At 40.9% G+C, this 17,807-nt stretch overlaps 1 protein-coding gene across 1 annotated transcript in view; it reads left to right on the top strand.

Moving 5' to 3' along the window:
• trappc9 (trafficking protein particle complex subunit 9) overlaps positions 1-17,807 on the top strand; it is a 572,831-nt gene that overhangs the window by 141,970 nt on the left and 413,054 nt on the right. Inside the window, 1 exon segment of the mRNA XM_048596131.1 lies at positions 12,484-12,648. Coding sequence (XP_048452088.1) covers positions 12,484-12,648 — 165 coding nt within the window.

Here is a 17,807-nt window from a genome sequence, read left to right as displayed (position 1 = left end):
CCCCTGCCCCTGCCCCTGCCCTGGAAGTGCCCTCGATTTCCAACATGTTGCAAGAGACAAGGTGATCCTTTTACCTTGCCTGTACTTGCTACTACTCGCTCTTTCTTCCCCAGGTAATTCCCCTTGCTTTCAGGGGCACAGAGTGACTGGTTCTTCACACAAAGTCTCTGATTGATTGATTGGTTTGAAACCACAGCTCACAGCAGCTAGTGAGGAAAAATAAACTGGCTTTTTCAGGTCCTATTGTTTGTTTAAACTGCAAAGAGAAGGACAATTGGGACACCATTATTAGTACGTAGAAGATGGGTGTCATCAACAACGGGTCACCACTCCACAGATCAGTCAGCTGCTAGTTGCTGGCTGAATCTCCCTTAGTACTCACTCCCTTGTACTCGTCTGTTTGTACTAAACTGCTCCCACTACTTGCGATTTCTTGCGTGTAATGGTGTAAGCAGCACTTAAATTTAAGTGTTGATAGTTTGCTTTTAAAAAAGTGCAGCAATTCCTTTCACAGTCATCACTTTTTAAAACAGTCCTTTTCTCATTTCTGTGTACAATCAAAACTGCAGAAAATAAAAATAAAGAGCCTGGATTGCCAAATGAGGCCTTGTGCATTGAACTGAAGAACAGAAAAGGCATTCTCGGGGATTGCGATAGCCTTCCAAATAAACAGTGGAAGAATGAAAATCAAATAAGGAAGAAAGTTACCGAATGCAAAATGTATGTGTGTATAGAATAAAGGATGTTGATTAGTTAGCACTGCTGCCTCACAGCACTAGGAACCTGGGTTCGATTTCATCTACAGGTGACTGTCTGTGTGGAGTTTGCACATTCTTGTTGTTTATTCACGAGTTTCCTCCAGTTTCCTCCCACACTCCCACATGCTAGATTGCCCTTTGTATCCAGTGATGTGCAGAGTAGGTGAATTAGTCTCGGTGGGGGCGTGAGGAGGGTGGTTTCTGGGTCGGATGCTGTTTGGAGGGTCAGTGAGGCCTTGGTGGTATCATCAGCAGTGCTATAAAGCAGTACCTGCTCAGTGATGCCCTGTTTGGGTTCCGCTAGGGCCACTCACCACCTGACCTCATTATAGCCTTGGTTCAAACACTGACAAAAGAGCTGAATTCCAGAGGTGAGGTAAGGGTGACAGTCCTTGACACCAAGGCTGCATTTAATCAAGTGTGGTATCAAGGAGCCTGAGCAAAACTGGAATCCGTGGGAATCTGGGGGCAAATTTTCTGGTGGTTAGAGTCATACCTGACGCATAAGCCGGTTGTGGTTTTTGGAGGTCAGTCAACTCCGCTTCAGGACATATCTGCAGGAATTTCTCGGTGGTGTCCTAGGTTCAACCATCTTCATCAATGACCTTTCCTCCATCATAAAGTCAGAAGTGGGGATGTGTGTTGATATTCATATAATTTTCAGCATAATTCACAGCTCCTCGTAGTGAAGCAGTCCACGTCCAAATGCAACAAGATCTGGACAATAGCCAAGCTCGGGCTAACAAGTGGCAAGTAATATGCACGCCACAAATGTCACACTGACCATCACCAATAAGAGGCAGTCTAGCCACCACCTGTTGACATTCAGTGGTGTTGCCATCACTGAATTTCCCCCACTTCTTGGGGGTTATCATTGATCAGAATCTCAACTGGACTCACCATATAAACGGTGGCTACAAGAGCAGGACTGAGGCATCCACTCCCTCCACCACTGATGCTTAGGAGTAGTGTGTACTATCTACAAGATACACTGCAGAAATTCACCAAAGATCCTCAGACAGCACCTTCCAAACCCGTGACCACTTCCATCTAGAAGGACAAGGGCAGCAGATATATGGGAACATGATCACGTGCAAGTTCCCCTCCAAGCAACTCACCATCCTGACTTGGAAATATAACGCCACTCCCTCACTGTTGCTGGATCAAAATCTTGGAACACTCTCTCGAATGGTATTGTTGGTCAACCCACAGCAGGTGGACTACAGTGGTTCGAGAAGGCAGATCACCACCAACTTCTCAAGGGCAAGTAGGGAGGGGCAATAAATGCTGGCCAGCCAGCAATGTCCACATCCCACAAAGTAAATTAAAAATAAAACTAAATGATCAACATCCTTTTCTTTCGTTGACAATTTTTTTTAAATTTGAGGATATAGTTGTCTGTGTTCTTCAAGATCCAAGAACAATGATAACATAGGAAAATGTTAGCAGTGTCAAACAGCATCTGTTCACCTTCACAGTTGCGGAATTTTTCCAAAACATTTTGTTCTCTATTCCTATTGTCATTTGCAATAATTTGCATTAACAAAAATAACTATCGGTTATTGGTGATAGTATTCCAAATGTTAGAAGCAACTTCATTAACTAAAATGTTTGAACATTTAGCTCAATGCACTGTTCTTAATTGGTTGGTTAATGCTAATGCTTGAGCAATAATGTCTGTTATCTGTCTTGTTTTACAGGCCAGAAGAATAATAGCATTAAGTTATATAAATTCTGCTGGTCTTGATAATTTTATTTGCTTTTTGGGCCTATTTAGCATGTACTTATTAATTGATATAAACGGAATACTTTATGGAGGTTTGTATCTTATAAATTTTCCAATTGTTGATTTCCAGAAACATCGCAAGTTTAGAAATATAAGTAAATAGGTCATAATTTTAGTGGTAACTCATGTTTCTCCAGCTGAAGAGTTGAGACCTACTTTTGTGTGAACTACTTGGATGCCAGCAGAGAGTGGCTTTTATTATTGCAGAGCTGAGAATAAGTTTCCTTTTCTAAAATAGTAACCTTTTTAAATGAGTATCGTTTTCTCAACTTAGGAACAGCATAATTATTGTTGATAGGATAACATGATAGGAAGAGGGACTTTTATTACACAAAAACAAATGCTATGTGTTAATTAATTTTTTCAAGTGCTATAAATGATATTTATAAGTTTGTGTATTCAGCTGGATCAGTAGTTCAAGCTGGCATCTGAAAAAATTAAGTCCATAATATAGCTGATATGATTGGCATGATTACAAAGAAGTGGTTTTCCGTTAGGTCTTTTGAAATCAATCTTACAGTGGATTGGTATTATTATGTTGCTTATTTTAGCAGACAAGATGAGCATAGCATTCTTTTTCCTTTTCTACTTCAAACAAATTTAATTGTCATCCAGAAATCATGTTTGTACTGTACACAAAATTGTATAGATATCTTAGCCATAGAAGACACTTGACTAACACATTAGCTGTTATAGAATAAATTCTTAATGAACTACAACTGACAAATTTCTGCAAGTGACTGATGCCAAGCCTGTGTTGTTAATGTTACATTGTATCTATTTTTTATCCAGGTGGCTAATTTACTCATTTTAATATTTAAAAATATCTATCTTCAAAAATGTATATTCTGTATTTTACCAAACATCAAATGATAAAATGAAATGCTACATTACAGGGTGTTAGTAGAGCAAGGTTTATGGGATTTAACTCTCTCTCTCTCTCATTTATTATTTCAACGGGTCTGCGCTTTGCTGGTGAGACCGACAGTTATTGTCCACCACGAACTATTTTGCAAAATTTGTGGTGCGCTGCCTCCTTGAACAACAGCAGTCTGTCTGGTGAAGGGAGTGGTTTGGGAGTTGTAACTTCATGAGGGCTCTGTAATGGTTTAGCAAAAGCTGCCCCTCTTTTGTACTTGAATTATATGGCAGAACCAGAAGCCAATAAAATCCCTTGGGGGGGCGATGGCCAAGTGGTATTATTGCTGGATTGTTAATCCAGAGGCCCAGATAATGTTCTGGGGACCCAGGTTCAAATCCCACCATGGCAGATGGTGGAATTTGAATTCAATAAGGATCTGGAATTACAAGTTTAATGATGACTGAGACTCCATTGTCGATTGTTGGAAAAACCCATCTGGTTCACTAATGTCCTTTAGGGAAGGAAACTGCTATCCTTATCTGGTCTGGCCTACATGTGACTCCAGATCCACAGCAATGTGGTTGACTCTTAACTGCCCTCAGGGCAATTACAGATGGGCAATAAATGCTGCCTAGCCAGTGACGCCTTATCCTGTGAATGAATAAAAAAAAAAGTCAGACGTTACTAATAGTTGACCCACTCAAGCATAAATGTTAGAGGATTAAAAGCGTATTTTAACTCTTGGGTATCTATTAAACTGAAGTCCTGGCTCACAACTGACTCCTCCAGGAGACCATAAGATATAGGAGCAGATTTACGAGTCTTCTCTGCCATTTGATCATGGCTGATATGTTTCTCCTCCCAACCCCTCTACGCCCTCTGAAACTTCCACACCATGCCCCCAAATAAATTATATCCCAACTTTCCTAATGCCTGGACTCTAGATACCCCCACCACCACACAATTTCATGCCCACCCATCTCCTGCCAGAGTTGATCCTTGGCATTGGGTATTTATTTTTCCATGTTTGACCCTCTATCATATCTAGTTGCCGGACCTGTTACCATCCCTAGACCAAACAATCCTCCACCCTGACTTGCAAACCCTGACCCCGTAGTGCTTGATACTCTCTACCTCCACCCCAGACCACTGACCTGACTTTATCCAAGTCAACACAACAGCACCCGGACCTGTTCTAATGATGTCCATTTAACTGGCACTTCCCACCCATTGTCCATCTGACCTCTATCCACTGCTCACACCTATCTGGCATTCCTAACACCCATCAGCAATCTGACACTGTACCGTTAATTCTCCTGACAGATCCCTCCCTTATCTATTTGGCACTTTAACCCCTCTCACACACTTGGTACTGAACGTTGCCCCTGTATGACTTCATCTCCACAATGACAGCATGGTGGTCATTCTTATTGATACTGTTGTGGATAAGTGCATCTGAGGCAGGCAGATTGGTAAGGGTGAAGTCAATTACACTAATTATGCAGACAAAGTTCAACATTCACTTTGATAATACCTTACATTGTGTTGTGTGGCATTATCACCATGATAAATAAAACAAATTTGGATTCTAGCAACTCAAGACTGGGCATTCATGAAGTGCTGTGCCCCATCAACAGAATCATACCCCAGTGCAATCTGTGACCTCGTGGCCTGAAACATCCCTGATTCTACCATTACTATTAAGCCATATGATCAACCTTGATTCAATAAAGAGTGCAGGAATAAAGTATGCAAGAGTCATATCTGAAAATAACTTAGTGCAATTGCAGACAGGACTACTTGCATGCCAAACAATATAGACAGTAAGGGATGGACAGAGCGAAGTGATGCCATTAACAACAGATCAAATCTAACCTCTGCAGTCCTGCCACATTCCAGTTGTGGTGAACAATTAAACAACTCACTGGAGGAGGACAGTCCACAAGTATCTCCATCCTCGATGATGGGGGACCCCAGCACATCAGTGCAAAAGATAAGATTGAAGCATTTGCATTTATCTTAAGCCAGAAGTACTGAGTGAATGACTGAATGACTGACTGATCTCTTGCCTCCTCCAAAGTTCCCTAGTATCACAGATGCCAGTTTTCAGCCATTCAATTCACTACACATGATATCAAGAAACAATTGGACGCACTGGATACTGCAAAGACTATAGCCCTGACAGCATTCCAGCAAAAGTACTAAAGGCTTATGCTCTAGAACTTGCTGTTGCAGACCAGCTACAATAATACCTGATGATCTGGAAAATTAACTAAGTATGGCCTTTACAGAAGAAGCAGGACAAGTCCAGCTCATCTAGTTAACACCTCATCAGTCTAGACTCTATCAACAGTAAAGTGGTGGAAGGTGCTGTTAACAGTGCTATCAAGCAGCACTTGCTCAGCAATAACCTTACTGATGCCTAGTTTGGGTTCTATCAGGGCATTCAACTTCTGACCTCATTATGCCTTGGTTGAAACATGGAGAGGTGAGGTGTGACGTTATGGATGCATTTGACAGTGTGGCTTGGAGGAACCCCAGCAAAACTGAAGTCAGTGGGAATTGTGGAAAATTCTCTGCTGATTTGATTCATACCTGGCACATAGGTAGATGATTTTTGGATGTCAGTCATCTCTGCTCCAGGGATCTCTGCAAGAGTTCCTCAGGGAAGTGTCCTAGGACGACCATCTTCAGCTAATTAATGAATGACCTTCCCTCCATCATTAGGCTAGAAGTAGAGATGTTTGCATATGATGTTACCAAGTTCAGCACCATTTGTGACTCCTTAAATACTGAAGCAGTCCATGTCCAAATTCAGAAGGATCTGGCACAATATCCAGGCTGAGGCTTATATATTATATGTAACATTTGTGCCACACAAATGTCAGGCAACGACCACCTCCAATAAAAGATAACCTAACCACCACCCCATGACATTCAATGATGTTACCATCACTAAATCCCCCACTTTTAACATCTTGGGGTTACCATTGACCAGAAACTCAACTTGAGTAGCCATATAAATACAGTGACTATAAGAGCAGAGGCTAGAAATAATATAGTGAGTAACCTCTGCCTTCTGACTGCTCAAAACCTGTTCACCATCAAGTCAGGAATCTGATGGAATAATCTCCACTTGTCTGGATGAATGCAGCTCCAACAACACTCAGCTTGACACCATCCAGGAGAAAACAGCCCAATTGATTGGCACTGTGTCCACAAACTTCCAGCTCTTCCACCACCAATACCCAGTAACCGCAGTATGTGCCGTCTGTAGGATTCACTATAGAAATTCACCTAAAGTCCTTAGACAGCACTTTTGAACCCTACAACAACTTCCATCCAGAAGGACAAGGGCAGCAGATACATCAGAACACTGCCACCTGCAAATTACCCTTGCCTTGTAATATATTGCCATTCCCTCACTGTTGCTTGGTCAAAATCCTGGAAATCCCACCCTAACAGTATTGTGTGTCTACCTACAGTGCTTGGACTACAGTTTAAGAAGGCAGCCCTCACCATCTTTTCAGGGGTGACTCGGGATGAGCAATGTCTACATCCGACAACAAGAATACGTGCAAGGACTATTTCAGCTCTGAGTTGTTGTGAATGGTGCTACACATTGTGCAATCACCAGTGAACATTTGCACTTCTGTTCTTATGGTGGAGGAAAGGTCATTGATGAAACAGCTAAAGATGGTTGGACCTAGGACATTACCCTGAAGATCTCCTGTAGTGATGTCGAGAAGTTGAGATGACTGACTTAGAAAATCACGGCCAATTTTTGTTGTGATACGTATGATAGAATGTTTCCCCCGATTCTCACTGATTTCAGTTTTGCTCGGTCTTCTAGAAGTCATGCTTTGTCAAATGCTGCCTTGATGTCAAGGGAATTCAGTCTCGCTTCACTTGTGAAATCCACGTCTCTTGTTCCTGTTTTGACTAAGGCTATAATAAGGTCATGAGCTGAGTAGATATGGCAGAAACCAAACTGAAGCTCTTATTTCCTTGCAGCTGCCCCTTGATAATCCTGCTGAGAACCATTTCTGTCAATTTGCTGATGATGCTGAGTTGACTGATTGATAGGACTGCAATTGATTGGGATTGATTTTGTCTCACTTTTTATTCATGAGACATATGAGGGCAGTTTTTGAATTTGTCCAGGACATTCCAGTGGCTTTAGCTGGATGAGAACAATTTGGCATGGAGTATGGCTCATTCCGGAGTGCCCTCAGTACTGTTGCCAGAATTGAGGGCCATAGCCTTCGTGGTGTTTAATGCCTTTAGCCATTTCTGAATATTAAGTGAAGTGAATTGAATTGATTCAAGACTGGCATTTGTGATGCTAGAGACATTCAGCAGAAGGTTGTTTGTTTAATTTGTATAATTGTTGACTACTAGTCATGATGTATATAGCATTGTAGAGCTTAGTTCTTACCTTTTGCTTGAGGGATTGCTTAACACTGTCAGTTACACACTACTTCTGTTTGGCATGCAAGTAGTCCTGTGTTCTCCATTTTGACACTTCATTTTTAGGTTTCCCAAGTGCTGCTCCTAGCATGCCCACCTGCACTCTGAATCAAGTTGTGTCTCCTACCCTCATGGTGGTGGTGAAGTGGAAGATAGGTTGGATGCTGAGTTACAGATCGTGGTTGAATACGGTTCTGACCACACCACCTCATGAATGACTGCCTAGTTTTGAGATGCTACATTTGTTTGAAACCTGTTCCATTTAGCATGGTGGTTATGTCACACTAAATGACAGAGGTGATCATCAATATGAAGGATGGATTTCACTGCACAGGGCTGTGGAGGAGATAACTGCCACCAGTAATTTGCATGAATAAATGCGACTGAGACATGAGATTGAGGATGATGTCAACAAGAACTCATCCATTGTACATACTGCTAACATAGTGTTGCTGAACTTGTGATGCACATTGAAGTTCTCCACGCAGCATTTATTCTACGCCCTTTCCACCCAATGTGTTAAACATGGAGGACTATAGATTCATTGCTTTAGATGGTAATTAGCAGGTGGTATCCTGGCCAATATTGACTTGATGCAATGAAATTTCATGCAGTCTGCTGTCAACGTTGAGTACTTCTATGTCTTTGTACCATTCTGCTGCCACCAGTGATGGGTCTGTCCTGCTAATGGACAGCACACACCCAGGGGTGTGGAATATTGTTTGTAAGGTGTGGTTTTGAGAATTTGACTATGTCAGGCTATTGTTTGACCACTCGGAGCAAAAATTGACTTACAGAGAAGTGTTGCCACAATGGTGCTGGAATGTGTGTTTCAGAAGCAGTGGACAAACAGCTTTGAGCTCTGAGTTTTTTTTAAATTAAACAATTTTTTCTTGAGATTAGGATAGGCAAGGATATTGTTGGACATTAAAACAAAAGCAGTAATTGCTGACAGAACTGACAGAAACCAAGCAGAACTAAGTCTGATGAAGAGTCATCAGACTCGAAACATTAACTCTGTTCTCTTCCCACAGATGGTACCAGACCTGCTGAGTTTCACCTGCAATTTCTGTTTTTGTTTTCCAGACCTTTGGCATCCACAGTTCTTTGTTTTAGATTATTGTTGGACATGAACTTAGGCAAGAAAATTAAGTTAACATACAGATCAGTAATTTTTTTTGAAGGTGGGATCAGGTTATGGGGCTGAATGGCCCACATTAATTCTAAGAGTAGTTGTAGGTTACAGCAATGTGCTGATGAGTGGTTTTGATTTGTGGACTAGAGGCCAAATATCAATCAGGAAGTTCATCTGCCTGCCAACAACAATGTGATTGGTGGTAAGGGAACTGAACAACTTTGCCTGTGAGCAAGACAGAGAGAACTAATCGGACCAGGAGAAAGAAAAAGCAGCAGCTGCTCTCTCTTTCAGTTCTCTGCAGTTAGCCATGCTAAAGCAGATAGAAACCAATTTATCTTTGCTTCAGCCGGTATTGCAAATTGTGACATTGAATTGGATAAGTCAGAGACCTTTCACAAGTGAACCAGCCACCCTCTGTCCCAGCAAGCCACTGAAACATTGAAAAAAGAAAAACCCTTCCAATGAGCAAGAAACAACTCGACTCTCTTGAAAAAACGTTAAGGAACTATTTTCTCTCGTTTTCTGTCTGCCCCTGTATTGTTTTTCTTGTTTGTGTACAGAAGGGGAGTTTATAAGGGGTTTAGAGACCTTATTGTTAGAGTTTACTTAATCTAAATACCAATGACGAATAGTGATTTTTGAATCTGGCTCATGATTTCTATCAACCTGGGGTCTGAAATTTGGAGATTTTGTGTAGTACAAGAAAAATGTTAGTTTCATAATGATTTCAGGAAAAGCGGGGCTTGATTTCCAGTGTGCCGCCCCGTGAGTCATGATATTGCAGATATATACTTGGAATTGGAAGCAGGTCATCATATGGTGAATTTATTCTTGACCCCTTACGCAGAAATGCTTTATCATCAAGTTCAATGCCAGTTACAGGAATCATGATATTTTGATTAGTACATTTCTTATCCTAAGCATAGTGATGTAATGTTGTATTAGAGAACTGTAAGGAGTATGAGGAAATTGCTCTCAAATGCCATCAAGTGTTAAGAATTTTGGAGATTTAGGTTTTGATGAAGATAGCTTTACCTCTGGTTAAATCATGCGTAGGGACGTCCCAAAGTAGTGGTTAGGAGGCTAAATATGGTTGTGTACTGAAATTTTGTGGTCATGAGCTCAGTAGTACCAATGGCTGCTGCATAGCTCCACCCTACTGCTACTCCTCCATTCCCTGCTCAATAAGTCATCTTCCCCCACATTCTGTCAGTTGCCACAGGGGGTTTAAAACAATTATCAAGACAAAAATGGGATTGCAGTTGAAAACTCTGTGAGAAGCATTGTCCTAAGGATTTCATTAGGAAACTGATAAGATCAAGTGCCATTTGGTTTTGCATCTTGCCTAATTTATTGTTGAAATGAGTAAAGAATAGTGTTGGTTGGGGTATAAGAGTGATATTCCATCCAAGCCTTTGTGCTTTTTCTCAGTGTTGTGCCACATATGCAACATAATTTCAGCAGCAAGAGAATAACAGACCTCACAATCAAATTCCATGATTCAGCTTTGAATTCAAACTGCACAGCAGAATTGTGTGCAGAATTCAGGCTAACTTTCCAATGCAGTACTGTGGGAGAGTTACTTTGTCAGGGGTACTGTCTTTCTGCTAACAAGGCCCCATCTATCCCCAGGTAGTTGTTGTTAATCTTTGGCACCATTTTGAAGAAAAGCAGGGAAAGTTCCTGCAGTGTATTTGTCAATATTTGTCCCTCCAATATTTTGACTAAAATAGATTACCTTGTCACTGTGTAAGATTTCCGAATCAATGCTCATGGATATCTAAGGCAGTTTATTGGTTGAAAGTAATTTGGAGGTAGTTTGCTCAAGTTCTTTAAGAAAGAACAGTTTAGATAAAATGCATTGACTAAACTGAGTGGAAATGTCTTGAACCTGGTGACAGTTGAGGGTAGTTCACTGCTAATAGTAGATGAATGTATGTTTGGCACAGTGTGTGTTGAACTTGGTAACCTGCAATATCCTGCTTTCAAACTCAGATTTTTGGGAACTCTTCCCTTGGTCTTGCTCAATGTTTCCTTTTTCATCTTCCTTCTGAAGAAGGAAGATCTCCAATGAGTATTGCTTACCTGAAGAGGACTGTCCTGTGGCTGTGAACACTTGTTACAATGCTTCTTTTCTAGGGTGTGAGAGTTTATTCTATACCAGTCATCTGTTTGGACCTTCTTTAACCAGTCTGTGCAGGGTAGGTATCGAAGATGCCAGGATGGATACCGCCCTCATTCAGCTTAAGGACTGCTTTTTAGCTTGTCGTGTTGATGGTTATTTACTGGTCCTGTCTAAAGAATTGCATGGATACCATCCTACCAAACTAAGAATGTCAACATGGAAGCTTGAATCAATTGACTGACATTTCCAGGGATTGTCTAGAACTGTTTCTGCCTTTCTGGAAGGAGAAAATCACTGCTGTGTTAGCTAATCTCATAAGATGTCGTACTAAATAGAAAATATCACTTTAAAAAGAGCACTAATTTCTTCCAGTTAGCACACTGCTATTTGTGAGATATTTGCCAAATTGACTGCTACATTTCCTACAATACAACAACAACATTTCAAAAGTACTTAATTGGATTTGAAGTACTATAGGATAACTTAAGGTTACATAAAGTGCCATGTAAATGCAAGCCTGTCTGTTGTCTCGTAATACTTGCTTATTAAGTCTTGAAATCTGTTGGAAAGGCTATGTTCAGTACAGAGGTCTTCTGGCCTAGTGTTAGCATCTCTGCCTGTCAGTCCAAAGGTCTGAGTTCAAGCCTGCTCTCGAATTTGATAGCCAAAGAAGGTTTATCCATAACTTGGCTAAACTATTTGAGTACAAACTTGTAAATCCTTCCAACATAGACCGATTGCATACAGTGAAAGTGGGAGAGATTCCTGGTAAACCATGTGACGTAAAGAAATTGGAGCCCTTACTATCACTATCTATGGCTTCAGACTACGACATATATCTAGAAGTGTACATTGACACAGCAACTTGGATTCTATGGGGAACAGGTTCGTTAGATTGCCAGTGTGGATCAGATATCAACAGTACTGAATTGGATCCGTGTTCTTGGCTGGGGTGTGTTTGGGGACAAAACCCCCCCATATATACTAGTGTCTGTGATGCTTAGAGTTGGAACTTTGGGTAGTGAGCTCAAGGATGATGATCTTCACTGTATCTTCTGTGCATTAAACCTAATCTAACACAACTGTTTATTGTATGCATTCAGTTTATAAAAATCAGTTCTTTACCAGCTTTTTTAAAGTATTTGTAATTTGCTAAAAATCTTTCCTGGTTATAGAATTTGTTATATTGAGAGTAGCATATTAGGTGTTCTGTAATTTGTTTTCATGTTTTGTTTTTTTTTACCTTTCCATAAGTTTCCATGAATCAAGGCAATTGATAAACTTGTTGCAAAAAATTAGCAGTTGTGTATGAAAATTCTATGGTTTGTTTCTTGTCTCTTTCAGATGGAATCAGTGTTGCAGGGTTACCCTTGTCGAGTCCTTTTCGACAGAATGGCAAACCACGCTCAGATAGCAAGTCTACTATTTTGAATTCAGCTGACACCAACAGTAAGAGTGAATACAATCATATAAAGGTATGATCATGCATCTGAAGTGTTGTGTACGATGGTTTTGCTAGATGTCATGCTTCAAAATATGGGCTTCATTGTGACCATTCAAGGAAGCATTGACTTGTAACTAAGACATCAGAACAAACAAACAGGAGTTTGTCATACAAACCCATGAGCCTGCTTTACCATTTAATAAGATGATGGCTAATCCTTGACCTCACTATTGTAATTTAGTCCAAGCATGTGAAACTGAATCATCTCTGCATTTATTGATAAATGATGCTAAATTGCTGATTTTATCTTTTAAAATTGGACATTTTAAGTCTGTGATTGAATGTGTGAAGGAAGTCAAGACTTGCATTGGGGTTTGCAAGGGTGCTTTACTGGATAGGTTCCTGGGATGAACAGGCTGATCCTTGACCTCAACGTGACCTATATGCCCAATTCTCTTAGATTCCAGAAATCTGGCCATTGTAGCTTTGAATATAACCAATGACTGAACATTCATAGTCCTAAGCGCAAAATTCCAAACCTTCCCAACCCTTTGAATAAAGAAATTTCTTCTCGTGTCATTCCTGAATGCCTGTTTGAGAATGTGTGTACCTGGAGTCCTACCAGGGGAAATAGCCTCCCAGCATCCACCTTGTCCATGCCTTCAGAGTCTTAAATGTTTCATTTAAGAAATGTGGGAAGAGTGTCTAACATCAACATTGCAATGAGGCAGTTTGGGAAGAGTGTCCCACAGCAACATCATAAATGAGGCAGTCTGGGAAGAGTGTCCCACGGCAGCAGTACAATAAAATAGTCTAGGAAGAGTGTCCCAGTATTTCCCAGAAAGAAATACTGAGGGGAGGGAAGCAAGAACGGCCAAATTTGTTGCACCAAGGTTGGCTCTGCTGCATGGGAGAGGAGAAAAAAGTATGTCAACGCTATCATAATAGAGAATTGAGTTGTAAGGGGAATAAATATTTCTATGGCTGATAACAGACTCCAGGTTGCCTATAAGGTAAAGAAAGACTTGGAGCAGCTGTAAGACATTCTGGAGTGGGAAAGTGAACAGCCACATCAGTGGTATACATCATTACCAACTACATAGGTTTTAAAAAAAGGACAAGGTCCTAAAAGCAGAATGTAGGGAGCTAGGAAGTAAGTTTAAAAAGTAGAACCTCAAAGGTAGTGATCTCAACATTGCTATTGGTGTCATGTGCTAGTTAGAGTAAAAGTCACAGGCTATATTAAATAAATACTGGAGAGATGTTGCAAAGGGGAGAGTTTTGAATTCCTGGAATATTGGAACAGCTTCTGGAGGAGGTGGGACCGGTACAAGCTGGACTGATTGCACGAGAGCAGGAATGGAACTGATGTCTGAGGGTGAGTATTTGCTAGACTGGTTGAGGAGGGTTTAAACTAAAATGACGGGGATGGGAACCTATACAGGGATACAGAGGAGAGGGAGGTGAGGGGAAAAATCAAATAGAATGGTAAATAAGAAAAGTGATAAGCAGCAAACTCCATGCCAAGGATCAAACAGGATCACAGTGTTAAGAAAGAATTAGAACAGGACTAAGAACATTGAAAAGGTGAGCCTCATGGCCTTGTGTCTTAATGCACGGAGTATTTGCAGTTAAGTGGATGAACTAATTGTGCAAATAGATAGAAATAGGTATTATTTGTTGGGATTACAGAGATGTGGCTGCAGACTGACCAGGGATGGGTATAAAATATTCGGGACTATTTTGTTTTTAGGAAGGACGGGCAAACAAGAAAGAGTGGGGTAGCATTGCTCGTTAGATGTTTATGCTACAGTGAGGAACTTTGGTGAAGTGGAATCTGTATGGTTAGAACTTAGAGACAGACAGTGATAATGGAGTTTGTATGTAGACTCCCAAACTGTGGTAGTAATTTTTGGAAGGCACTAAATAAGAATTTAAAGATACAAGCAAGAAAGGTACAGCACTAATTATTCTATTTCCATCTGTGTATCGATTTGGGCAAATCAAATCAGTAACAATGCCACAGAGAAGAAATTCCTAGAGTGTGTATTAGATGGTTTTCTGGATCAATATGTTGAGAAACCAACTACAGAATGGCTATCCTACACTGGGAACTATGGAATGTGAAAGGAGAAATTGACAATCTAGCTATGCAAGGCCCCTTGGAGAAGAGTGTCCGGATAATGATAGAATTCTCCATTAAGATGAAGACTGATATAGCTGATTCAGTGACCTGGGTCTTGAATCAAAATCATGCGCAACTCTGTTGTGTATTTGTGTAAGTATGTTGGACTGTCATGTTGCTGACCATGTGACACCATGTTGCTGTCATCAGTCATTTTGGAGGGAAATGGCTTAATGTAACCTTGCTGCCTGTAGGGTAAACATCTCCCAATAAAGCTTCTGCTGTTTAACTCTTTGGCCTGCTGGTTGTTCTTGGAACAAAACCAAGATGGTATGAGGCTCAACTGGGCTATGATAATTTGGGGAAAATTACTTAAAGGAATGATGATACATCAGCAATGGCAAACAGTTATTGTGTGTGTGGAGGAATTGCGACAATTATTCAGTCCTGTCTGGCAGATGTATAAAATGGAAAAGATGGCCTGACCATGGCTAACAGGGAATTTTAGAGATTGTACTAATTCACTGAAGGGGGTCTCAAATTGGCCAAAAAATAAAACAACAGCAGCACATTTGAGAGACTAGATTTCAGCAGAGGAGGACAAAGGGATTGATTAAACGGGGGTAAGTCGAATAAGATAATAAGCTTGAGTGGAACATATAAAAGTTTTTTCAATCCGTTTATTGGTTTGTTAAGAAAATGTAGGCCCCTTACAATTAAGAAACAAGTAATGTTATAATGGGGAACAACGAAATATCAGACCAATTTAATACATATTTTAGTTCTGCCCTCACAAAGGAGAACACAAATAACATCCCAAAAACCTCGGGGAACAGCAGGTCATGTGAGATAGCAGAAATGAAGGAAATAAGCATTGGCAGGGAAACTGTGTTCGAGAAATTAATTCAATTAAAGGCTGATAAATCTGCAGGTCCCAATAATCTACATCCCGGGGTACGTTAAAGAAATGGTTCTAGGAATAGTGCATGTATTGATGGTCATCTGTTTCAAATTTCGGCTTTTAAGACTCAGACTCTGGATCAATTCTTATGGGTTGGAGGGAAGCTAAAGTAACCATGCTGCTCTTTTTTAAAAAGAAAATTAGAGAGAAAACAGGGAATTATAAACCAGATAGCCCAACATCTGTAGTAGTGAAAATGCTAGTCATAGTTATACAGAATGGAAACAGACCTTTCAGTCCAACTCGTCCATGACAACTACATATCTTAAACTGATCTAGTCCCATTTGCCAGCATTTGGCCCATATCCCTCGAAACCCGTCCTATTCATGTACCCATCCAAATGCCTTTTAAATGTTGTAATTGTACCACTCTCCACCACCACCTTTGGCAACTCATTCCATGCATGCACCATGGTCTGTGTGAAAAAGTTACCTCATAGGTCCCTTTTAAATCTTTTCCCTCTCACCTTAAACCTATGTCCTCTAGTTTTGGACTCCCTTACCCTGGGAAAAAGACCTTGTCTATTCACCCTATCCATGCCCCTCATGGACTTCGAAAGCAGTGACAGGATCATACAGAGTCAGCAGAGGTTTATAAAAGGGAAATCCTATTTGGCAAATCTACCAAAATTTTTTGAGGATGTAACGAGGAGTGTTGACAAGGAGGATGCTAGTGAATGTGGTTTACTTGGACTTGGAGGCTTTGATAAGGTCCCATATAAGAGGTGAGCATGTAAAGTTAAAGTTCATCAAATTCGGGATAGTGCACGACATGGACTGAGAACTGTTTGCAGAATGGAAACAGTAGAAGTGCATGGGTCTTTTTCTGAGTGGCAGGCATTGACTAGTGTGGTACCACAGGGATCAGTACTTGCACCTCAGCAATTTACAATATACATTAATGATTTAGATGAGGGAACTGAATGTAATGCCTCCAAGTTCGCAGGTGTCACAAAGCTGGATGGGAAGGGTGAGCTGTAAGGAAGATGGAGGGATGGTTCAATGTGATTGGGAAAAATTGAATGAGTGGGAAAATGCATGGCAGATGCGGTACAATGTGGATAAATGTGTAGCCACTTTGGTCGCCAAAAAGATGATATTATCTGAATATCAAGACATCATAAGAAAGGGAGTGGAGTGCAACAGGACCTGACTGTTCTTGTACACCTATCCTGAAAGTAAGCATACAGCTGCAGCAGCCAGTGAAAAATAAATGGTATGTTGGCCTTCCCAGTGAGAGAATTAGAAGACACAAGCAAAGTTGTTTTGCTGTAATTGTGCAGGACCTTGGTGATATCTGGAGTATTGTCGACAGTTTTGGCCTCCTTATCAGAGGAAGGATCTTCTGGCTATGAAGGGAGTGCAATGAAGATTTAGCAGATTGATTGCTATGATGGCAGGACTGAAGAGAGACTGGATCTTTTCGGACTTTATTTGCTGGCATCTAGAAGAATGACGGGTGGGTGGGGGGAATCTTGTGGAAACCTCCTCAATCCAACAGGACCGAAAAAAGGCTAAATGTGGGAAGCACATTCCCAATGACTGGGAAGAACCCTGGGTTTCGGTATAAGGAAATGGGCTAGGTCATTTAAGTACTGAGATGATTGTTGCTGGGTATGGAAGGTTTGAGTTATTAAAAAAAAGACTGGTTACGCTGGGACTTCTTTAACTGGAGCGTGGCAAGTTGAGAGGTGATCTTATACAACTTTATGAAATCATGTGAGTATAGATAGAATTAACGGTAGGTGTCTTTTGCCTAGGATGAGGGATTTCAAGACTAGGGGGCACATTTTTGAGGTGAGAGGAGAAAGATTTAAAAATGACACGAGGGGCAAATTCTTTACAGAAAGTAGTTTGTGTGTGGAATGAACCTCCTAGGGAAGATACAGGTGCAGTTAAAACATTTAAAAGACATTTGGCTAAGTGCATAAAGAGGGAAGATTTTGGAGGGAGAGATAGTAGGAACTGCAGATGCTGGAGAATCTGAGATAACCAGGTGTAGAGCTGGATGAACACAGCAGGCCAAGCAGCATCAGAGGAGCAGGAAGGCTGACGTTTCGGGCCTAGACCCTTCAGAAATGGGGGAGGGGTAGGGGGTTCTGAAATAAATAGGGAGAGAGGGGGAGGCGGATAGAAGA

Source organism: Rhincodon typus, chromosome 4, assembly GCF_021869965.1.
Source record: "Rhincodon typus isolate 14 chromosome 4, sRhiTyp1.1, whole genome shotgun sequence".
Taxonomy (NCBI): Eukaryota; Metazoa; Chordata; class Chondrichthyes; order Orectolobiformes; family Rhincodontidae; genus Rhincodon; species Rhincodon typus.
The sequence above is the reverse complement of the archived record's forward strand: the minus strand, read 5'-3'. Positions and strand labels throughout refer to the sequence as shown.